Here is a 20,092-nt window from a genome sequence, read left to right on the forward strand (position 1 = left end):
CAAGACCAGGCAAAAGCATGTAAACTGGAGCACAACAGTAAAAGCCACGAAGAGCACATTTGCCTTAACCTACCTTTTGCAATTGCTCCTGGCTTTTCCTTGACTTTTTCTTGGGTGCAAATAAGTGATCATATTCTTCTGCATATTCCAGAAGCCGTTTACTTGGCTTTCTAAGGCGTTTCCTCTCTGAATGTACTAAGAAAAAGGAAAGCAGCTTCAAGACTGTGTTTCTGAGATTATCACAACAAAAAATCCTCCTCATGACCCGCAGGTAAGAGCTGCTCCTGCCTTCTTCAAAACTCTATACAGGAAGATCCTTAATACAGTCTTCTAATATTCGAGCTCCCTATTTCCCCAGCCCTGACATGGCAGGTGGGATTGCTAAGGACCGTGGCGACCTCAAGCATTTCAGATACCTGAGAGACTCCTAACAATGTGACCCAACATCACCTCACACAACGTACACTTAGCCTTCTTGTAGTACTTTCCCCAAAACCTACATCTGTTAGAAACTCAGATTCATCACTCTATTTTTCCTGTCAATCCAAACTCCCATGGGTTTACATGCAGGGGCATGGGAAAATGCTGCTCTCCCTAACACACTTTGGTTGCTGGCTCTACCAGCGCCGTGTTTGTCCAGCTCCTTCCCTTCCCTCCTCCCTAGCACATTTTCTCATGTACTTCAAGAGCCCTGAATTCCCCATCTGCTACTGCAAGCCTATTTATTCCTTTTGCTTCCCAACAACAGGTTCTGTGCTCAGATCAGGACGTGATGAGGGAGCTAACTGTCCTCCCAAGAGGCTGCAAGATCCTCAGGGCTCAGACATCTTTTTCTTTACACTTGCACAGCACTGCACCATTGCAAGGGAAAAGCCTGGCACCAGCTATTTCTCCAACACAAACAGAACCAGAGCGAGCTCCAAGGAAGGGCCCCGGCACTGTGTCACCTCTACTCAACAAGCTGCAGAAGCAAGACGATGCTTACTGAACTTCCTCAAATACCTGTGACTTTTCCTCTTTATTGGTTTTCACAATTATTCTGCCTTACTCCAGAAGACTCCTCCTAGCCACACAAACATTCGTGGTCACCTGGAAGGTTACAGTAAGTTTTCTACTCTTTACTTCCTTTCCCCCTGCAGGAGGTGGGGTTTTCTTTTTTGAGCAGAAACATTTTATTAAAAAAAAGAAAGCATTCCAATGCAACGCTTGGGATGTTGGACAAGATTGCTACACCTTATTGTGGCTTTGTGGTTAAAACAAGTATGAAAATGTCAAAGTTGGCCAAAAGAGAAGAAAGGAACCACCTTTCCCAACACAACTATTTTCAGCTGCTAACAATCCCCTGCACAGGTATCCAGGTGCAACCCACGTTGGCACACAACCAGTTCTAGGCCTAGCGTCTTCATAAGTGACTACTGAGAGTCCCAGAAGCAGCCAGCAGCGCACACAGCACTGCAGCAGAAAGCGAGACTTAACTGCTTTATTCTTCCCCTCAAATGACTCCTGTACAAACGCAGCCTGGACGGCAATAGCAAACCATGCACCTTTAAGAAGCTCTTACTTGTGCAAGTTCTCAGTCAGCGAACGCGACCGGCCCTCGCTTCTGCCTTATTTAGTCTAAACCCCACTACAAATTTTGCATCAAAAATACGCCGGATGTTGCTTTCAGCTACGACGAGGACTCGCATTGATCGAGCTCAGCACAAATTACACAGTTGTGAATGCGATCTTTTGTGGCCCCTTCCACGCCTGCCTGCGGAGGAGGAGGATTAGTCACGTCTCCTCACAGCGCTGGCACAGGGAGGAAAGCCACTCTCTTCTGCAAGCGGCACTTCTAACGTCCACACTGCCCTCCCTGCTTCCTACATAACAGGCCTCGTCCAAAACAAAGGGAGGAAGACACGTTTCAACCAAGGGACTTCTCACAGCATTAACCTGCTCCGTCAGCCCTGCCTCGGGGATGTCACAGCAGCTCCTCACAGGGAAGCTTTGGTGCCCGCTTCCAGCACACGGGTACGGGCACGGCTCAGGTGTGCTCCTGAGGGCAGGGGCACAGATTGCGCCATGGCTGCCGACCTGCCATTCCTGCCAGCAGCCCCATGACCTGCACAGCCCCAGCCAGTTCTGTGCCGCAATGGGAGCCACCTGTCTTCTGCAGCAGTTCCTCTCCTTTTCTCTTTGCACTGCCACTGCCTCTTAGCAGCTCTCTCTACAGACTCACACTTTTCACCTCTCAGCTATGCAGGGATGCTTCAACTCCAAGCCACCTGGAAGCCACCAGAACACAGCTGAGCCTTCGTGCACACCAGGAGCTCGCTTCAGAGGGCGCAGCTCCTCCGTGCAGCCCCATCCCAGAATGAAGCACGCTTCCCACAGCCTTTCTAAAGTCCTCAAAAACACACAGCCATGGCCAGAGTAGTTCAGCAAATGATTAAGCTTGCCATGATTTCAAAACAGGATTTTTACCTGGTGTGTTACACCCTGTGGGTTCATTTTCTGTGCCTGCTGTGACATGCCTTGGTTCTGTGACCATTAAAGCCAGATGCTGACTTCCCTGTATTGAAACAGGTGTGCAGCAACCACTTGCTAATGGCACAACACATCGGAATGGGCACACGGAACAGAAGAGACAAAGCACGCTCAGGTTCTGAGTGAGGCCCATCACTCATTTACTGGTAAACAATTTAATTTTGTTTGGCAAAATCTTTGTAAAAAAAAAAAATCATTTTAGTGCTTTCCTGAAGGCTTGCCTCCCTAGATTCTTTGAGAATGGTATGTGTTAAATGTGGTTCTGCTTGACCTAGTCCTCTCTCTCACTGTGTTCATTGTTTTGTTTGTTTTGTTGTAGGGGGGAAGTAGTTTTTATTGTGCTTTTGTTTGTTTGTTTTTGCTTTCCAACCAAATTTCCAGATTTAGTTACCCATAAGAAACTCACCCATATCTCTGTGGGAGAGGCTGACTCTGTGCACCCCTCACTTCTCTCTTCCACAGCCACCTCCCTTTGGATGAGGTTGCCTCACCTGCACCCCAGGCTCCCTGAAGCTGTCCCTGTCTTCTCCCCCTTACCCTCAGACAGCCCCACCAGTGCCACGAGTTAGGGAATGTGTGGGGTTCCTCACTTCATTATTAGCAGCTAATAAACTCCCGTACTAAAATACAAAACAAAACAAACAGCAAAAAGAAAAGTGCTGTCTTAATGAAATCCTACGCTCTAAGTCAAAACTTCCTAGAGCTGATTTATCCAGCTAAGACCAAACACAAAAACAACTGTATGAAGGGATACACTGAAGGAAAAAAAATCCTTGACTCAGAGGATCACAGTTTTACCTTTCACCATGGGGGAACTACTGATGTTATATATTTAAACTCTAACCAAAAGCTAAGCAAAATTCCATCATCACTCCATCTTTCGTTCTCTGTGCTTAAAGAGTCCCCCCCAAAAAAACCACCGTATCTCTTTTTCTTCAGCTCACAGAAATATATACACCTCCACGTTGTCAAACAGCCCAAAATTCTGTAAACTTATACTTTAAATGAAAAATTATAAATGTATACAAATACACATTCTGGCGCAAGTCCAGCTCCCTTACCTTGTGCAGAGAATTCAGACTGGGGAGCAAAGTTGCCAAGCTTTGTTTCTGAGTCCATCACACTGTTGTTTGGCTTACCACATACATTCAAACGTTTCTCAACTAAGTCTAAATGATTCTCACAGTCCTGAACTGTTAGGTCTGCCTCAAGCACCTTTGAATGAGGGGAATGCCTACGTCCCAAGCACTCATTTCCCTTCAGTGAAAAGCCATGAGAATTCAGGCCAAAGGCACTCTCCAAGTTTCCTTTTTCCCTAGATCTACTGGTGTGCTTATTAGATCTAGCACTGCTTTGGTTAAAACGCTGCCATCGCTTTTTAGGTGCTACGTGATTTACATCATTAGCCTCATCACCAAGAGAGCTCTCACTATTTGCCTCTGAATCCAAGTCTGGACTCTCCCCATTTTCAGCAGAAGTGCATCTCTCAGTATTTCTACCAGCTTCAGGTCTCCTTCCAATACGACCTAAATTGTCATCAGATAAACAAGCAGAGTCTTCATCAGTTGAATGTTCTGTTAAATCAACAGACTCTTTCCTCCCAGTATCTTCTGCTTCATTACCTAGAGGACTGGGAACCGAACCGTGCACGCGGAATGCATGTTCTCCTGAATCTCTGGATAATCGACTTAACAACTTACTTGGCCCTCCTGGTTTTAAGTCCTTTCTGTTTGAAACTGTTTTATCTCCAAGCTTTGATGACTGCTTAGATTTTGAACAGTTGCGTTTGGGCACGCAATTTGTGCCATTTGTCCCAGAAACAGCGGCATTCGCGGGCTCCCTTTTACCAGTGCCAATCCCCGGTAACTTGGTCGGAGGATTGCGTGAAAGCGAGGAGTTGCTTATACTGGAGGAGTTCGGATTGACCGTTTCCTGGGCACAATCTCCATTCTTTTCTATTTTAAACGGGGGACCTACGATAGACAGGGACGTCAGGCCGCTCGCAGAATTGCCTCCAGAACCATCTGCTGTGCTGGTATTTCGATACGGGACCATGTTCTGACCAGTCATCAGTTGCTGCTCTTTCGCCTTACTGTCATGAATATCCTTCAACATCATTAACAAGGTGCTGAATCTGTAATTTGGCTCAATAGGCAAACGACCGTGACCAGAGGCGGAAGAGAAAAGTAAGGGTACTGTGGCCTTTGGAGTGCCAGAGTCACTGACATCATCGTTCATGGATCGATACGAGAGCTCCTTCAGCTCTGACAAGACGTGTTTCACCACAGCTGTTTCTATTTCAGCAGAATCCCTGGGTTTCTCATGCATGTTGTTTAACAGTTTCTGACCATCAACTTTTCCGCTTCTCGGAAGAGAATCTCTCTGAAGGCCAGAGAAACCTTTGGTATCAGAAGAACAGTGATTCAGGCCACCCTCCTCTTCTGCAAGAGAAGGCTCCAACCCAGCAACTTTTTCTTTATGTTTGCATTTTATACTCCTGATCCGAGGCAATTTCATGTTTTTCAGTTTTAAGGTTGTTTGATTTGCAACAGCAGACCAGGAACTGTCCTTGGAAACACTTTGGGGAGTAGCGTGCTTGTTTGCTAGGGAAAGATTGTCATTTCTCACATCTGAAGAGTACTCAAGAGCTGTCAATGACATCTCAGCATCAGAGGAGCCTCCTTCAAGTTCCCTGTGTGCAAATTCAGCATCGAGTCTGCTGGTCACCGAACCTCCCAGAGGTTTGCGGTCTCTGTATGACTTCTTTCTGGCCCTTCTGCTGCTTTTCTGGGAAAAATACATGGAAAGCTTAATGTTTCCACTTGACGTCATAGGAAATTCCTTCTCCATTTTATCTGAAGAATCACTAACTTCAAGAGTGCTAGAGGCTCTCTCTGAACTTTGGTCCACGGTATCTACATCACTGTTCCCACCATCTGAGAGGGAAGAGGATGAATCTGATTCAGTTTGCTTTTTCTCAACACCAGCCTCAGATGCAGAATAGTGTATTTGTAACTTGGAACTGCACAGAATGCCCAGGGAGCTTTTATCTCTCTCCAAAGACGAGTTGGAAAACAAATCCCCTTGGAGGGTGTTCTTCAGGGCATCACTTTTATGACTCCCATAGTCCGACTTTAAAGTTATATTTTCAAAACGTCTTTCTCCAAAGGAGGAGAGCAAATGGTTTTCCCTGGTGCTGTTGGATGCTGTTATGCTCTTTGCAATTCGGCGGAGTTCATGAGACGCATGTTTCTCTGGTAGGTCCCCAACAATCAAACTGTTAACTATGCTCTCTGATGTTTCTTCTTTGATTTCTCCCTTGGAAGCTTCTTCTCTCATGCCACTCTTTTTTACTCTAGTCCTTTTTCTGCTCTCTGAGCTCTTTTTCACGTGTGGCTTAATGTGCGATTTTCCTTTTTCATTGGCTGAGTGTTTGGAGTCAAATGCCAAGGATTTAAAACAGCCGTTCAGCTGCCTGTCCTTTTTGGCTCCAGAGCCATTGGAATAGTATTCCGACTGCACTTCCTTCTTGCTGTCCAGCTCGCTGGAGTTCTGGCTGCACTTTTGATCCTCTGGCCCCCCGAGAAGCATGTCTTCTGCCTGTCCAACACTGACTTCCCATTTAGCCATAAACCTCTGGGGAACCTTAAAGTTGGAGGAGACAAAAAAAAAAAAAAAAAAAAGAAAGAAAGAAAAAAATGAGGGGGTAACCAACAGGATAAAAGCGAGATAAAGACAGACAAGGCACGGAACGGAGTGACAGTCCTGCGTTCTGCACCTTTAAGACAACAGACTGACAGAGACTGTGCCTAAAGGATGCAGAAAACAACTCTCCTGGGTAAGCAGCCCGCACTCCTATCAAGCCTAGTGAAAATCCTCGTGCATTCCCCAAACACCAAAACAGTCCCTGCAAACACTGGTGTCCCGGTGACCAAACATCCCGGCACGTCAGCGCATCCCAAACACTACAGTGTGTATGGGGAATGTGTATGGTATGGATCCCTGGCACAGAAAAGCACATTTACAGCCAACAGGCCTCTCAACGCAACTGCAACATCATTTTCTCAAAATATTTGAATAGCCGTGTTTGCTTTGCTTGTTCTTGATTCTTCCTGCATCCCTTGAATCGGGGCACAACTCCACCTTCCCTCTCATCAACTTACCTTGGTACAAACATAAAACCTGTACCACATTTAAATACGCTGTAACAGGTTCCATGTGTCCTTTACACAGAACTCTCACAGCTTCAACTCCACCCTTAGCATAAAATAAAGGGCATGCTGCATACCAGACGGGAACCCCTGCTAAACATCTAAAAACAACAAAGCTACAAACTTGATTTTTATCTGCACACATTGTTCTTGGCTGCACAACAGAAAACCAGAGGATTCATAACACTCCTAAAAACCAAAATCTATTCCACAACAGCAGGAACAACTCAAATTTCTGATTCTTGTCCCTTAAAAAAAAAAAAAAAAAAAAACATCCACAGCAACAAATGATTGTTTTAGCAGATTAACAAAATTTTACAGGGTCCAGTAGCAAAGCAGCGAAATGTTCTCAGCTTTGCAGCAGGTCTTGGCTTCCAGGTACACAAGCCTGGACATTTATGCAAGCTACACACATTTGGTTTCCTCTGCTGCAGCCACACTGGTGCTGCAATTTACATACAGGGGGAGATTCTAGCAAGGAAGCATTTTAATTTCTGGGACCAGAAACATTTCTTGTTTGCATATAACTAACTGCTGGGGAAGGTGGAAATACAGGTAACAAAGGTCTTAGAAAAGCTACTGAGCATACCCTTGGAAACAGACAAGCCAGAAAAAGAGCATTACACCCAGGAAGCTCACATCTGCAAGAGCACGTTTAATCCAATGGCTTCTCACTAACACAGGTTAAGTACTTAAGCGCTGTTAGAAAAAAGGAACAGACACTGCTCCTACTATGTGCCTATCTGCTCTCTCACAGGAATGCATTAGTCTGTTCATTTCATTTCAACAATTCTGAAATGCGAATTTCTCCAGTTATGACTCTAAAGACAGAGAACAGACCTCTGTGTCACATTACGTTACGCTGGCTACAATTGCTCAGGGCTGTTATGCTTGGAAATGGAGACGATGCAACTAGCCACAAAACTCATTCCTACAGGCTCACTGACAAAATGTTTTCCAAGTTAAATTATAAGTCCTAACAGGTTTCCATAAAGAGAAGCAGGACTAAAACCCCCACTGCTTTATCTCAGTCCATGATCTAGTTGAAGTACATAACTCCACCTCTACCTCAGATCAGCCAAAAGACACTGCAAGAGAGCACAGGAAGTTACTTAAAAGCACACTGTAATTGGCATCAGGAGAGGGCTTCACTGCAGAACAAACCTCATGCTGATAGGGACCTGACTCCTCTGCCTCTCAGAGCTCTGCAGGGCAACAAAAGCAACAGGCCACACCCCTACATAAACATAAAAGATAGCCTACAAACTCCCAGCTGCTTGTACGCTCTGCTGGTTACAAGGATGCAAAGAATCACTCTCTGGCCCTGCTGCAGCAGTCATTGTCACAAAAGCAAACTGTCAAAGTGCAACTCCAGGCACAAAGGAATAATCTTTATTGTGCAGATTCAGGAAATCAAAAACAGAGAAAGCAGGTCTTTCACCTTATGTTTGTAGCCTTTTTCCTTTTGCTTTCCTCTTCTCCGAAGAACAGGCAGCTCTTCAAACTGATGTCTTCCTTCAAACAAAACGATAGCTTTTCCAGCAACCCAGGCTTTCTCTGAAGGCTCTCCTAAGGCATCCACGTAGTACTCTCGGTATGGCCTCCGATTGGAAACTATTCCAAAAGATTTAACAGAATTAACCCCTTGCACACAACAAAACAAAGACAAAAATTGATCACAGAAAGCAGTAGCAATCTATCAGTTATTCGTACAAAGGTTTTTGCTTAATAACATTTCCACACAAATGCCAGTTCTGACAGTTCCTGGTCAGAACTCAGGAAGATCCTTCTGCACTGCTGAATTCATTGCTTTCTTACAGTGACTAACAGGGCTAAGATGATCTGTTTCCCTAGAGCAAAGACTACAGTCTGGCTGCAAAACAAAATGGGAAAATATCCAAATGTTTTTTGTTTTTTTTTTTCCCTTCAACAGAGGTAACACACGAGGCAGCCCACTTCTTGTTGCTCCTCTCTGATGAATGACTGCACAGCCCATCCACTTGGCTGCTGGGAGGAGGAAATGGTGCACCAGCAACTCCCAGAAATAGGATCCTGCTGGATAGCATTTACCCGTGCAGGCCGTACCTCCCCCTCCACATCTTGCTCCATACTTTGCTAACATACAAACCCTTATTTTGGACATAAAACATTAACAGTAGTGTTTAAATAAACACACAGATGCACACATTTGCACTATACAAGCAGTACATGCATCGTGACAAAGAGCCGCTTATAAAAAGTTAATTCCATCCTGTGGGCACTGTGGTGCACAGCCAGGGAAGAAAACCATAAGGGCACAATCACAACTTCCAAGATTTTTCAGAGGTGTTTCCTGAGCAAGAGCACTTCATGGGCATGAAGCAATGAAGAACTGGACCAGTACAAGGTAATCTGGTGAAAGAGGACGTGTTTCGGGAACTGGAACAGTGCCAACAAGGCTTGCACACGAGATATAAACTTTTCCCTGTGATGTGTGCTTCACGCTGTCCTGGGAATACCTTCACCAGCTGAACATGCAGCCCGAGCTTTGCAGCCCCTTTTGTTTGTGCTGCCTCCTCCCGGAGCGCCCGCACTGTGCCAGCAGCCTGGCACCAGCAATGCCAGCACTGACATTCTGACCTAGAACAGGTAAAGGAGGACGAATACTGACTGGGGTAAAATCAATCCAAGGACAAAGATGACAGACCAAATCCCATCTACAGTACTGGACTCAAGCCCCTGTCTGAGCTTCAATTTTCCAGTTCCAAAAATCCCAACATCACTCAAGAGCTTGTCAAGAAAAGACAAGCTGCTTTAAACATAACACCACACCTCAAACTAGGAAGAGAGGAGCTTTTTGCACAAGTGATGAGTTTGAAGCAACCTGCCTTATTTTGAAGAGCTTGTTCCCATGACAACAAGAGAGAACTAAGGCAGAAGGACCATGCTTCCTACAGTGTGTGCAGAACCCCACAGCTCCCTGCTCCCAAAAGCACCTGAGTTCAGATCCACCTGTTCTGCCATTCACCACTCAGGGAGGTGAGATAAACAAAGAATGACAACTGGAAATTTTTTCTCAGAGCTATCTTCATCTCAACATGGATAAAACACAATGGGAGATGCTATTATATAACTGGAGAGTAGACTGTGCTGGAATTTGTTAGTAGCATGTTCCCTCCCTGCAGAATTCCTTTATTAGAAATTATTGTACACAGGCTGAGAGGGGATTGCTGGACAGATGTATGTATTAAATCCTGTCCATAATTTCATCGTGGGTGGTAGGACACAGGAAAATATCCTTAATGGTAATTTGAGAGCTCGAAAGGGACTATTTACACCTGCACACTCAGTATTATCTAGAACAGGATGGATGCTTCCCAGAAGATGAAGAAGAAACTGGAAAACCAGTGAGAAAGACTACAGCAACCGAGCCTGCAGTTGACGTGAGCACAATACAGGAAAAGCTACTTCATGCCTCTAGAGAAATAGCAGACAGTTCTGAGTCTGTGGTCAGTAGAAAAGTCTATTCATTCCCAGCACCTGGTTCTTAGGCTGCCGAGGGCTGGGGAGCTGTCAGATGCAGAAGGCACCGTTCTCTAGGGATTTCCCATTACTCACAGTACAAAACAAACCAGAAGAGGAAAACCGGAAGAAATAAATAAGCCTTTCAATTTGTGGCAGTCTCCCCATGGTAGCCAATATGATCCTAAAAGCAGTGTGAGAGCTTTCAAATAAAGAGCAATTTCCAAACAATTACTTCTCTTCTGTTCTCTTCATCACATATCTATGCTCCTCCATCTTCACATCGTGTGACTCCCATCCTTTCTGGGCTCTACCCTCTTCTTCCCTGTGCTCACACACGTGCAGCTGTCTTATTTCCTTCCATCCCTTTCCCTCACACTCAGCTGGCTCTTAGTCTCACTAACACACTATGCCCTAAGCTTTCACACATGTGGCTCCATCACAAGGTTTTTCTGATATAACCCCATAAACAGCCCCCTCCTTCCCAGTGCCAAACAAGGCCAAAAAAATCACTTCCTCTCACACGTCCATGTAACACCTTAAGGCATTCAGCAGATACGCTGTTTCACCCCAACTCCACTTCAAAGCCCCTCCTGTTCCCCATCCCCAACCTGGCCAATTCCCCAAGTCACAGCAGACTTGGGTTGGAAGGGACCTTAAAACCCATCTACCCCAACCCTTGCTGTGGGCTGGCTGCCCCCCACCAGATCAGGCTGCGCAGGATCCCATCCCGCTCATCCTGATGCTCATCCTGAGCACCCCTCGGGATGGGGCACCCACAGCTCTGGGCAGCACCACCAGTGCCACACCAACCTGAGTAAAGAATTCTTACTTAACATCTCCCCTAAATCTCCCCTTTCAGTTTTAGCCATTCTCTCTTGCTCTATTGCCATGAGACCATGCAAAAAGTCAGTATCTCTCCTGTTCATAAGTTTCACTCCCCACTCTAGCCCACCCAGCTCTATGTGCCCGCCCTTTTCATACTGCACTACTCTGCCCTCACCTCTCTGATCCACCTTTCTCTCCGTATCTTTGTCAGGAAGCTGTTCTTTCTCCTGCACTGCCCTGCACTTTCTGGATATTCATCCCCTCTTATGCTATGGAAACCAAAGCCTACACAACAGCTGCCTGTGCCACTTCCTCAGCTTTAGCCCCATCCTCCTGTCAGCTCCCTGGTGTAGTTCTGCTCAAGGTCTTCCTTTTTTTTTTTCGTTAATAAAGAACTATACAACTCCTCTACTTTGCAGTCTGAGTAGATACAGTACCTTTCATTTTTGAGTGACAGTCCAGCACTGGGTCATGACAAATTGTGCATGGCCACCACGGGCGTCTGTTGAACTTGGCCCAAACAAGATCCCCAACTTCATACTTCACTGGAGTAGGTTTCTTCTTGGCTCGGATCTTTGGGGAAAAATCAGAACACAAGAAATCACTAAAGCTCCAGATGCTTCTAAAGAGCCTTGCCTCCCCCTTCCCTGTATGCAGATTACATCTGGCCACCAGAGATATTTACATGAAAAAGCAAGTCCTGATTTTACTTAGTGGCTCCTACACCTTCAAAGAATACCATCATTCTTCTGATCCTTCTGAGAGAACAAAACAATAAACTAGGGTTTGATTTTATTGGGTTGGGTTTTCTTTTCTTGGCTTTTTTTTTTTTTTTTTTGCCCTTCCAATGAGGAATGTAAGCTGGTAAATGACTGCACTCAGAGTTCATCCATTTGTCAGAGCAGGGCAATACCTTGAGTCACAACCAGCTCCGGTGACTTCACTAATACCAACTGCTTCATTTCAGAGGTTGTGATGTACAGAAAAAGTAATGAAAGACAGTGAACTATTCCTGACTGGAATGAGGTGATGAGAAGAGCAAATAAAAGAGTCGGTACATACAATGCTAATGACTGCCTCAGTTCTCACATATGCTCAGGAAAATAAGCCTTTCTCATAAAATATTTGAAATCTCATATAAGTACAGAGAAAAAGAAAAAAATAGCTTTTGTTCTAATGTTGGGTTTATGCGACCACAACTGCCATTGCTCTGCCCCAAGAGCAGCAGAAGTGCAATCACCCCCCTGTGAAACACACAGACCCATCTGTTTCCTGCAAGGAGCAGCTCTGCACAGACACCCAAAAGCACTTCAATTCTGAGGGCATTGCAGCAATCAGGAGAACATCAAAAGCTCACAACACAAACACCCAACAACACACACACCTAACACTGCTTACTGCCATTCCTGCCTCACCATCGCCAAGCAGAAAGCAAATCCCTCTGCTTCCCAACCTATTGGTTGGACATCAGCAGTACTGGGGCTGGGGTAGGGATCCTGGAGCTGGCCTGCATTGATGAGCTGTGCCAGGACAGAGCACTGGAGGCTCCCATGTGCCTGCTGTGGGTCTGTGGGTCACCCTCCTGTTGCCAGCACTTGCTGATGTCCTGGCCCGGGTGGTTTCGGCACTATAAGAGCTCTGAGCAGGTATTTTTGCCAGCAAGCATCAGCAATGTGCTTCCCATTAGAGCTGTCATGGCACAAATACGCACCTTCTTCTCACTTTACATTTTCATTGTGCTCACCACTCTTTAAGGCACATCTCCTGCAATTCACAGTTCAACATCCTAGTGACTAAACCACAACAGATCTCTCCAATAAACAGCATATCCCACCGCAGGTCAAGTTTTATGGGATCTCTCCACGTGGTTATAGAGACTACAAAAGGATACAGTTCTCTGTTAAATGAAATAAAGCAGGTAATTACCCTATAGACGCCATTGCTGAAATTCCTCTCACTCAGCCATCAAAAGCCCTGCAATAACTTACTTCTGAGCAAGAGCTCGGGAGGGCAATGGGAACAGACATGGGGCAGGGCTGCTGAGCACAGGAGGCAGAGGTGCAGACCTGATGGCACTTCAGACATTGATGCTTTTTCAGATGCAAACCCACTTTTTCTCCTTATCAGTGCACATGCTCTTCCTGTAAAGGTGACATTTACCCCAGATATTTTATGCATTTTTCAACACCAGGTTTCAAGGTGTGCATACATACTGTAACAAAACGAAACTCCAACGTGCTGCAGTGCACACAAGACACCTGCATCCCAAAACTGTAATCCTAGTGCAGTCAGCTGGGCCAGCAGCACAGCTATGTGAGGATTTGCCAAGTCATCCACACCGATTCACCTGAGCGACACCCCCAGCCCCCGCCTGGAGGCAAGTCTGCATTTAAATCACCCTCCCATACCAAACACAGCCGCCTAAGGAAAACTTGGCTTTCAAGAAGCTATTCAAGACAATGCTTCAGCACTTAACTCTCTTCCCAAGCATTCAGCAGGCTTTTCAGCTCAGTCTGTCCGCAGCCATTCTCATGCCTGCCTTGTCCTTTCCCTGGCAGCTACAGAAAGCATCAAGAGGATGCAGGCTGAATTCTTGCACTGCTCCTCCCCTCTCTAAAAGTAGTAGTTATCATTTCCAGGTATAAGTCTTCTCCTTTAGACTGCTGTGCCATGGATACCTGCAACCCGCAAAGCATGCATTCCTCCATCAGAAAGGAAACAACAGATTTCCCTCTAAGTACAATTACACTAAGATTAAACTGGTAATAAATTCCAATGTCCAGAATTTCAGCCCTGCAGCAACGATGACTTTTCCATAAACTAGAGAAAGCCCCACGTTTTCTGAACTCATAACCAAAGTACCCAACTTCAGATGTAGCCCTTACATATGCTCAGAACAATTAACGTTTATCCACAGGGCATTAAGATGTTCACGTGTTTAAAGAACAAAACCAGTGAGAGGCTGCATTGAGGGCAGGAGCCATGCTGTCACTCCAGTGGAGATGCACTGCAGAAATCTGAAGGAGGTGAGAAGGTTAGCGAGGAAGGACAGCAGTGACCTGCATCATCTGCACTCACCGTTACAGTCTGTGTTCTCAGACGTTCTCCCACAGGGAGTGAGCGTTGTCTGCTCTGTTATCAGCTGTTTGGCATTAATTTGCTGTTCAGATGAGACAAGCTACAGTCTAAACTTTAGATTATATGCAGAATTTCAGACCGTTTTGTGTTATTTTTGGAGAGAACAAGAACATACATTGCGGGTGTTCTTTAAACAAACCCTCTCCACCAGTACTAGACCCTCAAGAAAAGCACCGACTACTGAGAAAGTGACACTGACTGAGGTGCATGACAGGGCAACACAAAGACTTCTGCCTTGACAGCCATCTTCAGAATCTGTATTATGCAAAAACACATCAGCCTCGGTAACTTGCTGAGTGAAGCTGAGCGTCACCTCTCATTTCATGACGTATTCTAAGTCCTCAGCTGTCCTTCAGCAATCTTCCTCCCTTTAAAATAACCACATCATTAAATAACAACAAAAACAAAGCTTGTCCTAGGCCCGCTCTCAGCTCTGTCACCTCACGCTGCTGCTCAACCCATTAATCTTGCTGAAAAAAGTAGTGCAAAGCACAGGGATGCACACGCTGCAGGCTGCACCCTCCTGCAGCACTCGCCATCCCTGGAGCAGCTCGACTGTGCTGCCACCTCCAGCAGGGCACAGCCCATAGGCACCACTTGTCCCAGCAGTGGGACTGGGAAGCTGCCATCCCAGCCAAGTGCAGGGACACCCAACTGCATGCTCAGCCCTCAAGGCGAGATCTTCTGTGCTATGCACCCCAACAGCTCAGCCTGACAGGGCTGCACTCAGCACAGCCCTGCACACTGGTAATTCAGACATCCTTTGGAAAGCCAGTGTGGAAAACCAAGGCCAGAAGAACCCCTATGGCTTATTTCTTAACTATAAGCACAATATTATTTACTCAGTAAGGCAAGTGACAGAATATGCTATTGGGAAGGCTGGGGCAGCAGGACAGGCCACGCAAGGAAAATGTTGAAAAGAAAGAAGGAAGCCCAGACCCACAGCAAAAACAGATGCTGCCTGGCCTGGTACAGGTGGGAGCGTATAGGACAAAAGCCAGGGAAGAACACACAAGGAGAAGCACATCCAGACAATAATTAAACAATAGAGTACAAACAATGACACTAACAGCAGGCAGGCCAAGACTGTGTATTTCCTTGCGTATTTCCTTGAAGCACAGCAGATGCCTGCCAAAGGTCCTGCAGTAGCAGCCTGGGGTATCTGTGAGCAGACCTCATCACAGGAGCAGCTGCCAGGTAGCAGTGAAACTCTGACCTAAGTTGGATCACAAGGCAATGCTGGAAGCAACACCCAGGGCTCTCTCTGAGCCTCTCCTTGCTGGAGCAGCCCCTCTCTGAAGCTTTGGTGAGTCCGTCTCCTGTCTCCCACCCTGACTTTTCTTCCTTAAGGCTCACTGATCAGGAGTATTCTTCCCGAACACGGGGAAAAGAATGGCAGCGAGTTCACCTGATTCTAACCAGGTACTCCTCTAGTGTTGCTGAATCTGAAGCTCATCATCCCAGCAAAGAAACACTAACAGGACAAACCTGGGACACAGAACTCGTATGCAATGTCTGCTTCTTACATAGTTTAAAAATAAGACTTCTACCAGGGTCCTCCTCTTTCCTCCAGCCTCCCATCCTGATGGGATCCACTCTAACTTCATTACTTCACTCAGCTCCAGCACTTGTGCACCGAGAAATGAATGAATGCAGACAGGATAAGACGGGACTTGGGAAAGGATCTTTGCTCATGAATATGTTGTGTGAAAAGACAAAAAGATGAAATGAAGAATAACGATGAAGCAAGACTAAGAATAGAAATTAATGACTGCTTGCGATGAAGTACAAAAAATAAAACTGACATTAGAAAAGATTCTTCTTTTAAATAAGCTTTTGTGAAATCAAAACCAAACCTGACCAAAAAAAAAAAAAGGAATGGAATGAATATTAAATTATATCTGCTCTAAAGCTTAAGCAGTATTTGGAATGAAGCAAAAAGAGGTCAAAGTGCACCCGTGCAGGTAGAGCTGTGCTGGAGAACGCCCAGAGGGAGGGCCAGCCCTGCACGGGAAGGCTGAGCATTGTGAAGACAAAAAAACCGACCTAACAACACAACAACACGCAAACCACAACACCTGTATGGTGAAATCACCACAGTAAGCATGCCAGCACTTCACCTCACGGCAAGCGGTGACGCAAAGATGGAAATGAGAGGCCTGCTGGAGGGCCACAAACAGCCCGCCTCACCAGGACCATGGATGTGCTTTGTCCTCCCACAGCAGGAGGATCCCTGGGGACCGACCTCAGCATCCAGGGCCCGACCCGGCCTCCAGCAGCCTGACCTACATCCACATCCACAGCACGCACAGTGACCTTATCTGGGACGTGATCACAAACAAGCGTTCAATACCTGCTAATTCAGTGTTCACTAGTGGAACATACTGCAGAGACGGTGACAGGAGAATTTCTGTTCTCTGTGTGCGTCTTGATACATGTCCTCTGGCTAGCTTTTACATACCCTGGCCCAGGCTGTACAGCCTATAAATGGAAAGGCTGCTATGCATGTAAGCAATACTGTAAAAGGTTAAAATGAAGAGAGTTGGTAGCATTACACTGAGTATTTCATAAAGCCTCAAGCAACTGTTTCAAGTTCAGGAGTCTGAGACGGAAAGACAACCAGGTAACAGCATCTGTTTCACCACCTTCTTAATGGTGACAACGTTTGCTTAGGAACTGAACAGAACAGCAGTGTGATATGAAGCTTTGGGACTTTGGCATCGCAGTAACCAGAAACAAACAGCAGCAAGATGTGAGGCAGAAGGGAGGAGGAAGCAGCTGGGAAAGAGAACAGACTTATCCCAACACCCAACGAAGAAAAATCCACAGATAGAGAGGATTTCAGAGCACTGACAGAGGATGAACTATGCCCAGCAATGCCCATGTTTGCTTGCTTATCCACATGCATTTCCAATGATAAACTAAGTTTCCTTTAAAGCTGGATTCTTTAATCCACACTAATTGTTTCAAGAAAGGGAGGAACTGCAGGCATCACCAGAACCTCACTAAGCCTCACAAAGACACTGTCAACAAACATTTTCTTGCAATCCATGAACTAGTGAACAACTGAAATGAAACCAGGTCATCAGATACGCCTGATTTTCAACCGTATTTCTGTGTTCCTTTATTCTATCAAACTATTTACAAGCAAGGCATCTGATAAATGCAGTGATCGCTTTCAGAAACAACATTTCAAAACCCATGGAACGAAAGCCATATTCAAATTGCACAAAAATATTCACTGCGACTTTGGCTGTAACCAGAAAGATGCAGTACCAGAGAACAGCATGTGCACACTGCAAGGAGTGAATGTCTATTTGAAACTCAGTAACTAAAAACTAGCAGTTTGGGATACAGTGTATGTGGAACCACTCGCACTTTTGTTTCTTAATTTAATCCCAGGAGCTCCTTTAGAAGCAATGAACACTTAACTGGGACTTGCGAGTTTCCTTTTCTGCAGAAATTTTGATTTCTCCACAGAAGTGGGGTGAGATCCCACACTGTTAATCACAGTGCCCTGACACCACTGAGACAATAAGACCACAACCTCCCCAAAGCCACAGGTATCCTCATGGAACTCCATAGAAGCATTCTTCCAAACAAGACGATAAACACAACACTCGCTCACAAAAAGTTCTTAAGATTTCAGCTGCTTTTGCTGAGATCTCCCTACTAAAATGAAACCAGTTTTTGAACATGAGCAGTAAAATAGACTTATACTTAATTACCTCTTGTTACTAGCACTTTGAGCTACATCCTGAGGAAAGTTCACGCTTCAATCAGGTCCTGCAAACTTGCATTTGAGAAGGTTCTTAACCCTTCCATTGGGAATCCTGCTTTGTATGCGCTCACCCTCATACTGAGCACAGCCACCAAGCTAAGAACCATCTGATTGTTTCACTGCTGTGAATCAGAAATCCGTGGGCAGTCATCACATTATCCAAAATAGTAAGCAGCCTGAACAGGTGTTTGGGAAAACCAAACAGACCAGCACCAGGACAAGTGAAGGAACAATTAAAAGGAGATAACCATCCTGCTCCGCACCCTTCTTGCATCAGGTAACAGGAAGGTTTGTGTCTCTCCACCAACAGTGGGAGGGTAACTCAGTAATGCACTCTCTATTCCAAAACAAAAAGAAAATTCTCCATTTCTTCCTAAAAACACCCACACCATTCTCTGGGTGTTGGGTTGCTCTCTCCAGCTCAACGCTTCGGGTTTTGCATGCACAAAAAACTAATTCTGCATATTTAAAAGTGAAAACTAAGTCCCCAGTGCAGTGCTTCAAAAAGCACCTGAAAGTTAACAGCAACTATTCTGCTATTTTATTACCAATAAAACTGTTTTGCTTTTTCCTCCCTAAAGACCCAAGCAGCATCCATGCGCAGTCTCAAAGAGCACTCAGGACCATCCTACACCGTATGTAACCCACAGAACAAGTTCCCTGTCAAGAATTAATGCAAATAAAGCCTTGCTAAGCAACAAGCAGGCTGCTTCCTCAGACGAGCACCCCACCTGCTCACACCAGGGTTAGCCGGGCAGCAGTGGGAGGCAGGCTGCCTTCCCCAGGTGGGCTCAGCACTGGGAACACTCCCTGAAGTGCCACCCCACGCACATCCAAGCAGAGCCATGGCTGCAATGCAGCACTGTGGGGGCTGGCAGATGGATGGACACATGGGGCCATCAGTCCTGCCACTTGTTTGTAGCTGGACCTCAAAGAAGCTGTGGTCAAATTAGTAAAAAGCTGCAGCTCAGGCTGTGCTAGAGATGTGCATGATGGCTTTCTGAGCAGGGCAGCTCTCTGCCAAGTGCTGGCACACAAGGACAAGATGGCACAGAAGGACTTTTCTCCTCATTATTTTTGTTGTTCTTCTGAAAGAAGCACAAAGTGAAGCTCGATGGAATCTCAATGGTAACTGCACAAAGTCAACACGTCAGCCCGAACGTGTGCTTTCCCATCCCTCAAGAGAGGCAAAGCACACTCCTGGATTCATCAATGCTTTCGGACACAGAAGAGATTGCTGTGCACCAAGTCCAGCCTTATCTCTGCGGAACACTCAATCACTGCTGCAGAAACCGCCGTGAGCAGCTGCACTGAAACAGCTTTCCAATTTGATAAAAACAAAGAGAGGAGAGATAGCAATGCTGCAGCATCTCACGCTCCGCTGGGCAGCGGGTGGCCAGGAGCACCCAAGGACCAGCTGAACCACAACTGCACACCCAGACAGGGCAGAACCAGCAGGATGGGATGCACATCCCCACCCTCGGTGCTGCTTCACACCACACCAAGGAGCCCTAAAACCCCTGTGCCTGCACCAGCTCCACATGATGCTTCCAATCCCAGACCGGCCTTCTCACAAGCAGTGTAGCAACAGGGAAGGAACACTTTAACTTCCAGTAAACGTTCCATGCCAGCACACTGTGTCTTTAGCAGCACTGCAGCCTGTTGCCAGCCCTGTGGTGCCCTTCAGGTTTTGCTGCACACCAAATTCAAGATGGTCACACACCAAATCCAATGCCTGCAATGTGTTCTGCAGCTCCACACTCTGCACGCTCACCTCCATGGAAAAATGCTCCGAAGCCATAGAAATTACACAAAAGAAAGCAATGCTATTGTTGATAGGTCTAAATTCACTGTACAAGAGTCTGCACCTGGGAAGTGTTTAGGGGTCCACAAATCACCAGAGGTTGAAAACTGCTGCTCTAATTCAAAGCAGATTCTCACAGACCTTTTTCCACCCATTAACGTGGAAATCCTGGCAATGCCTTAACCACCATAAAGGACTTAACCCCATTTCACTGGGCAAGGACTGCGCTGTGCAGCACAGATGGCTCTGTGCAGACAGAACAAAACATCTGTCACCTTTTCCTGGTACCAGAAGTGACAC

At 46.0% G+C, this 20,092-nt stretch overlaps 1 protein-coding gene across 3 annotated transcripts in view; it reads right to left on the reverse strand.

Annotated features, from left to right (window-relative positions):
- NSD1 (nuclear receptor binding SET domain protein 1) overlaps nt 1-20,092 on the reverse strand; it is a 57,188-nt gene that overhangs the window by 31,393 nt on the left and 5,703 nt on the right. For 2 of the 3 annotated variants that reach the window (XM_085236625.1, XM_085236626.1), the window contains 4 exons: nt 11,507-11,642; nt 8,182-8,354; nt 3,591-6,174; nt 74-195 (listed from right to left, as the gene is read on the reverse strand). In XM_085236625.1, the coding sequence (XP_085092751.1) occupies nt 74-195; nt 3,591-6,174; nt 8,182-8,354; nt 11,507-11,642 (3,015 nt within the window). The remainder of the gene's footprint in view (nt 1-73; nt 196-3,590; nt 6,175-8,181; nt 8,355-11,506; nt 11,643-20,092) is intronic. The other variant, XM_085236624.1, reaches the window with a different exon arrangement.

Source organism: Meleagris gallopavo, chromosome 15 (assembly GCF_905368555.1).
Source record: "Meleagris gallopavo chromosome 15, MGAL_WU_HG_1.1, whole genome shotgun sequence".
NCBI lineage: Eukaryota > Metazoa > Chordata > Aves > Galliformes > Phasianidae > Meleagris > Meleagris gallopavo.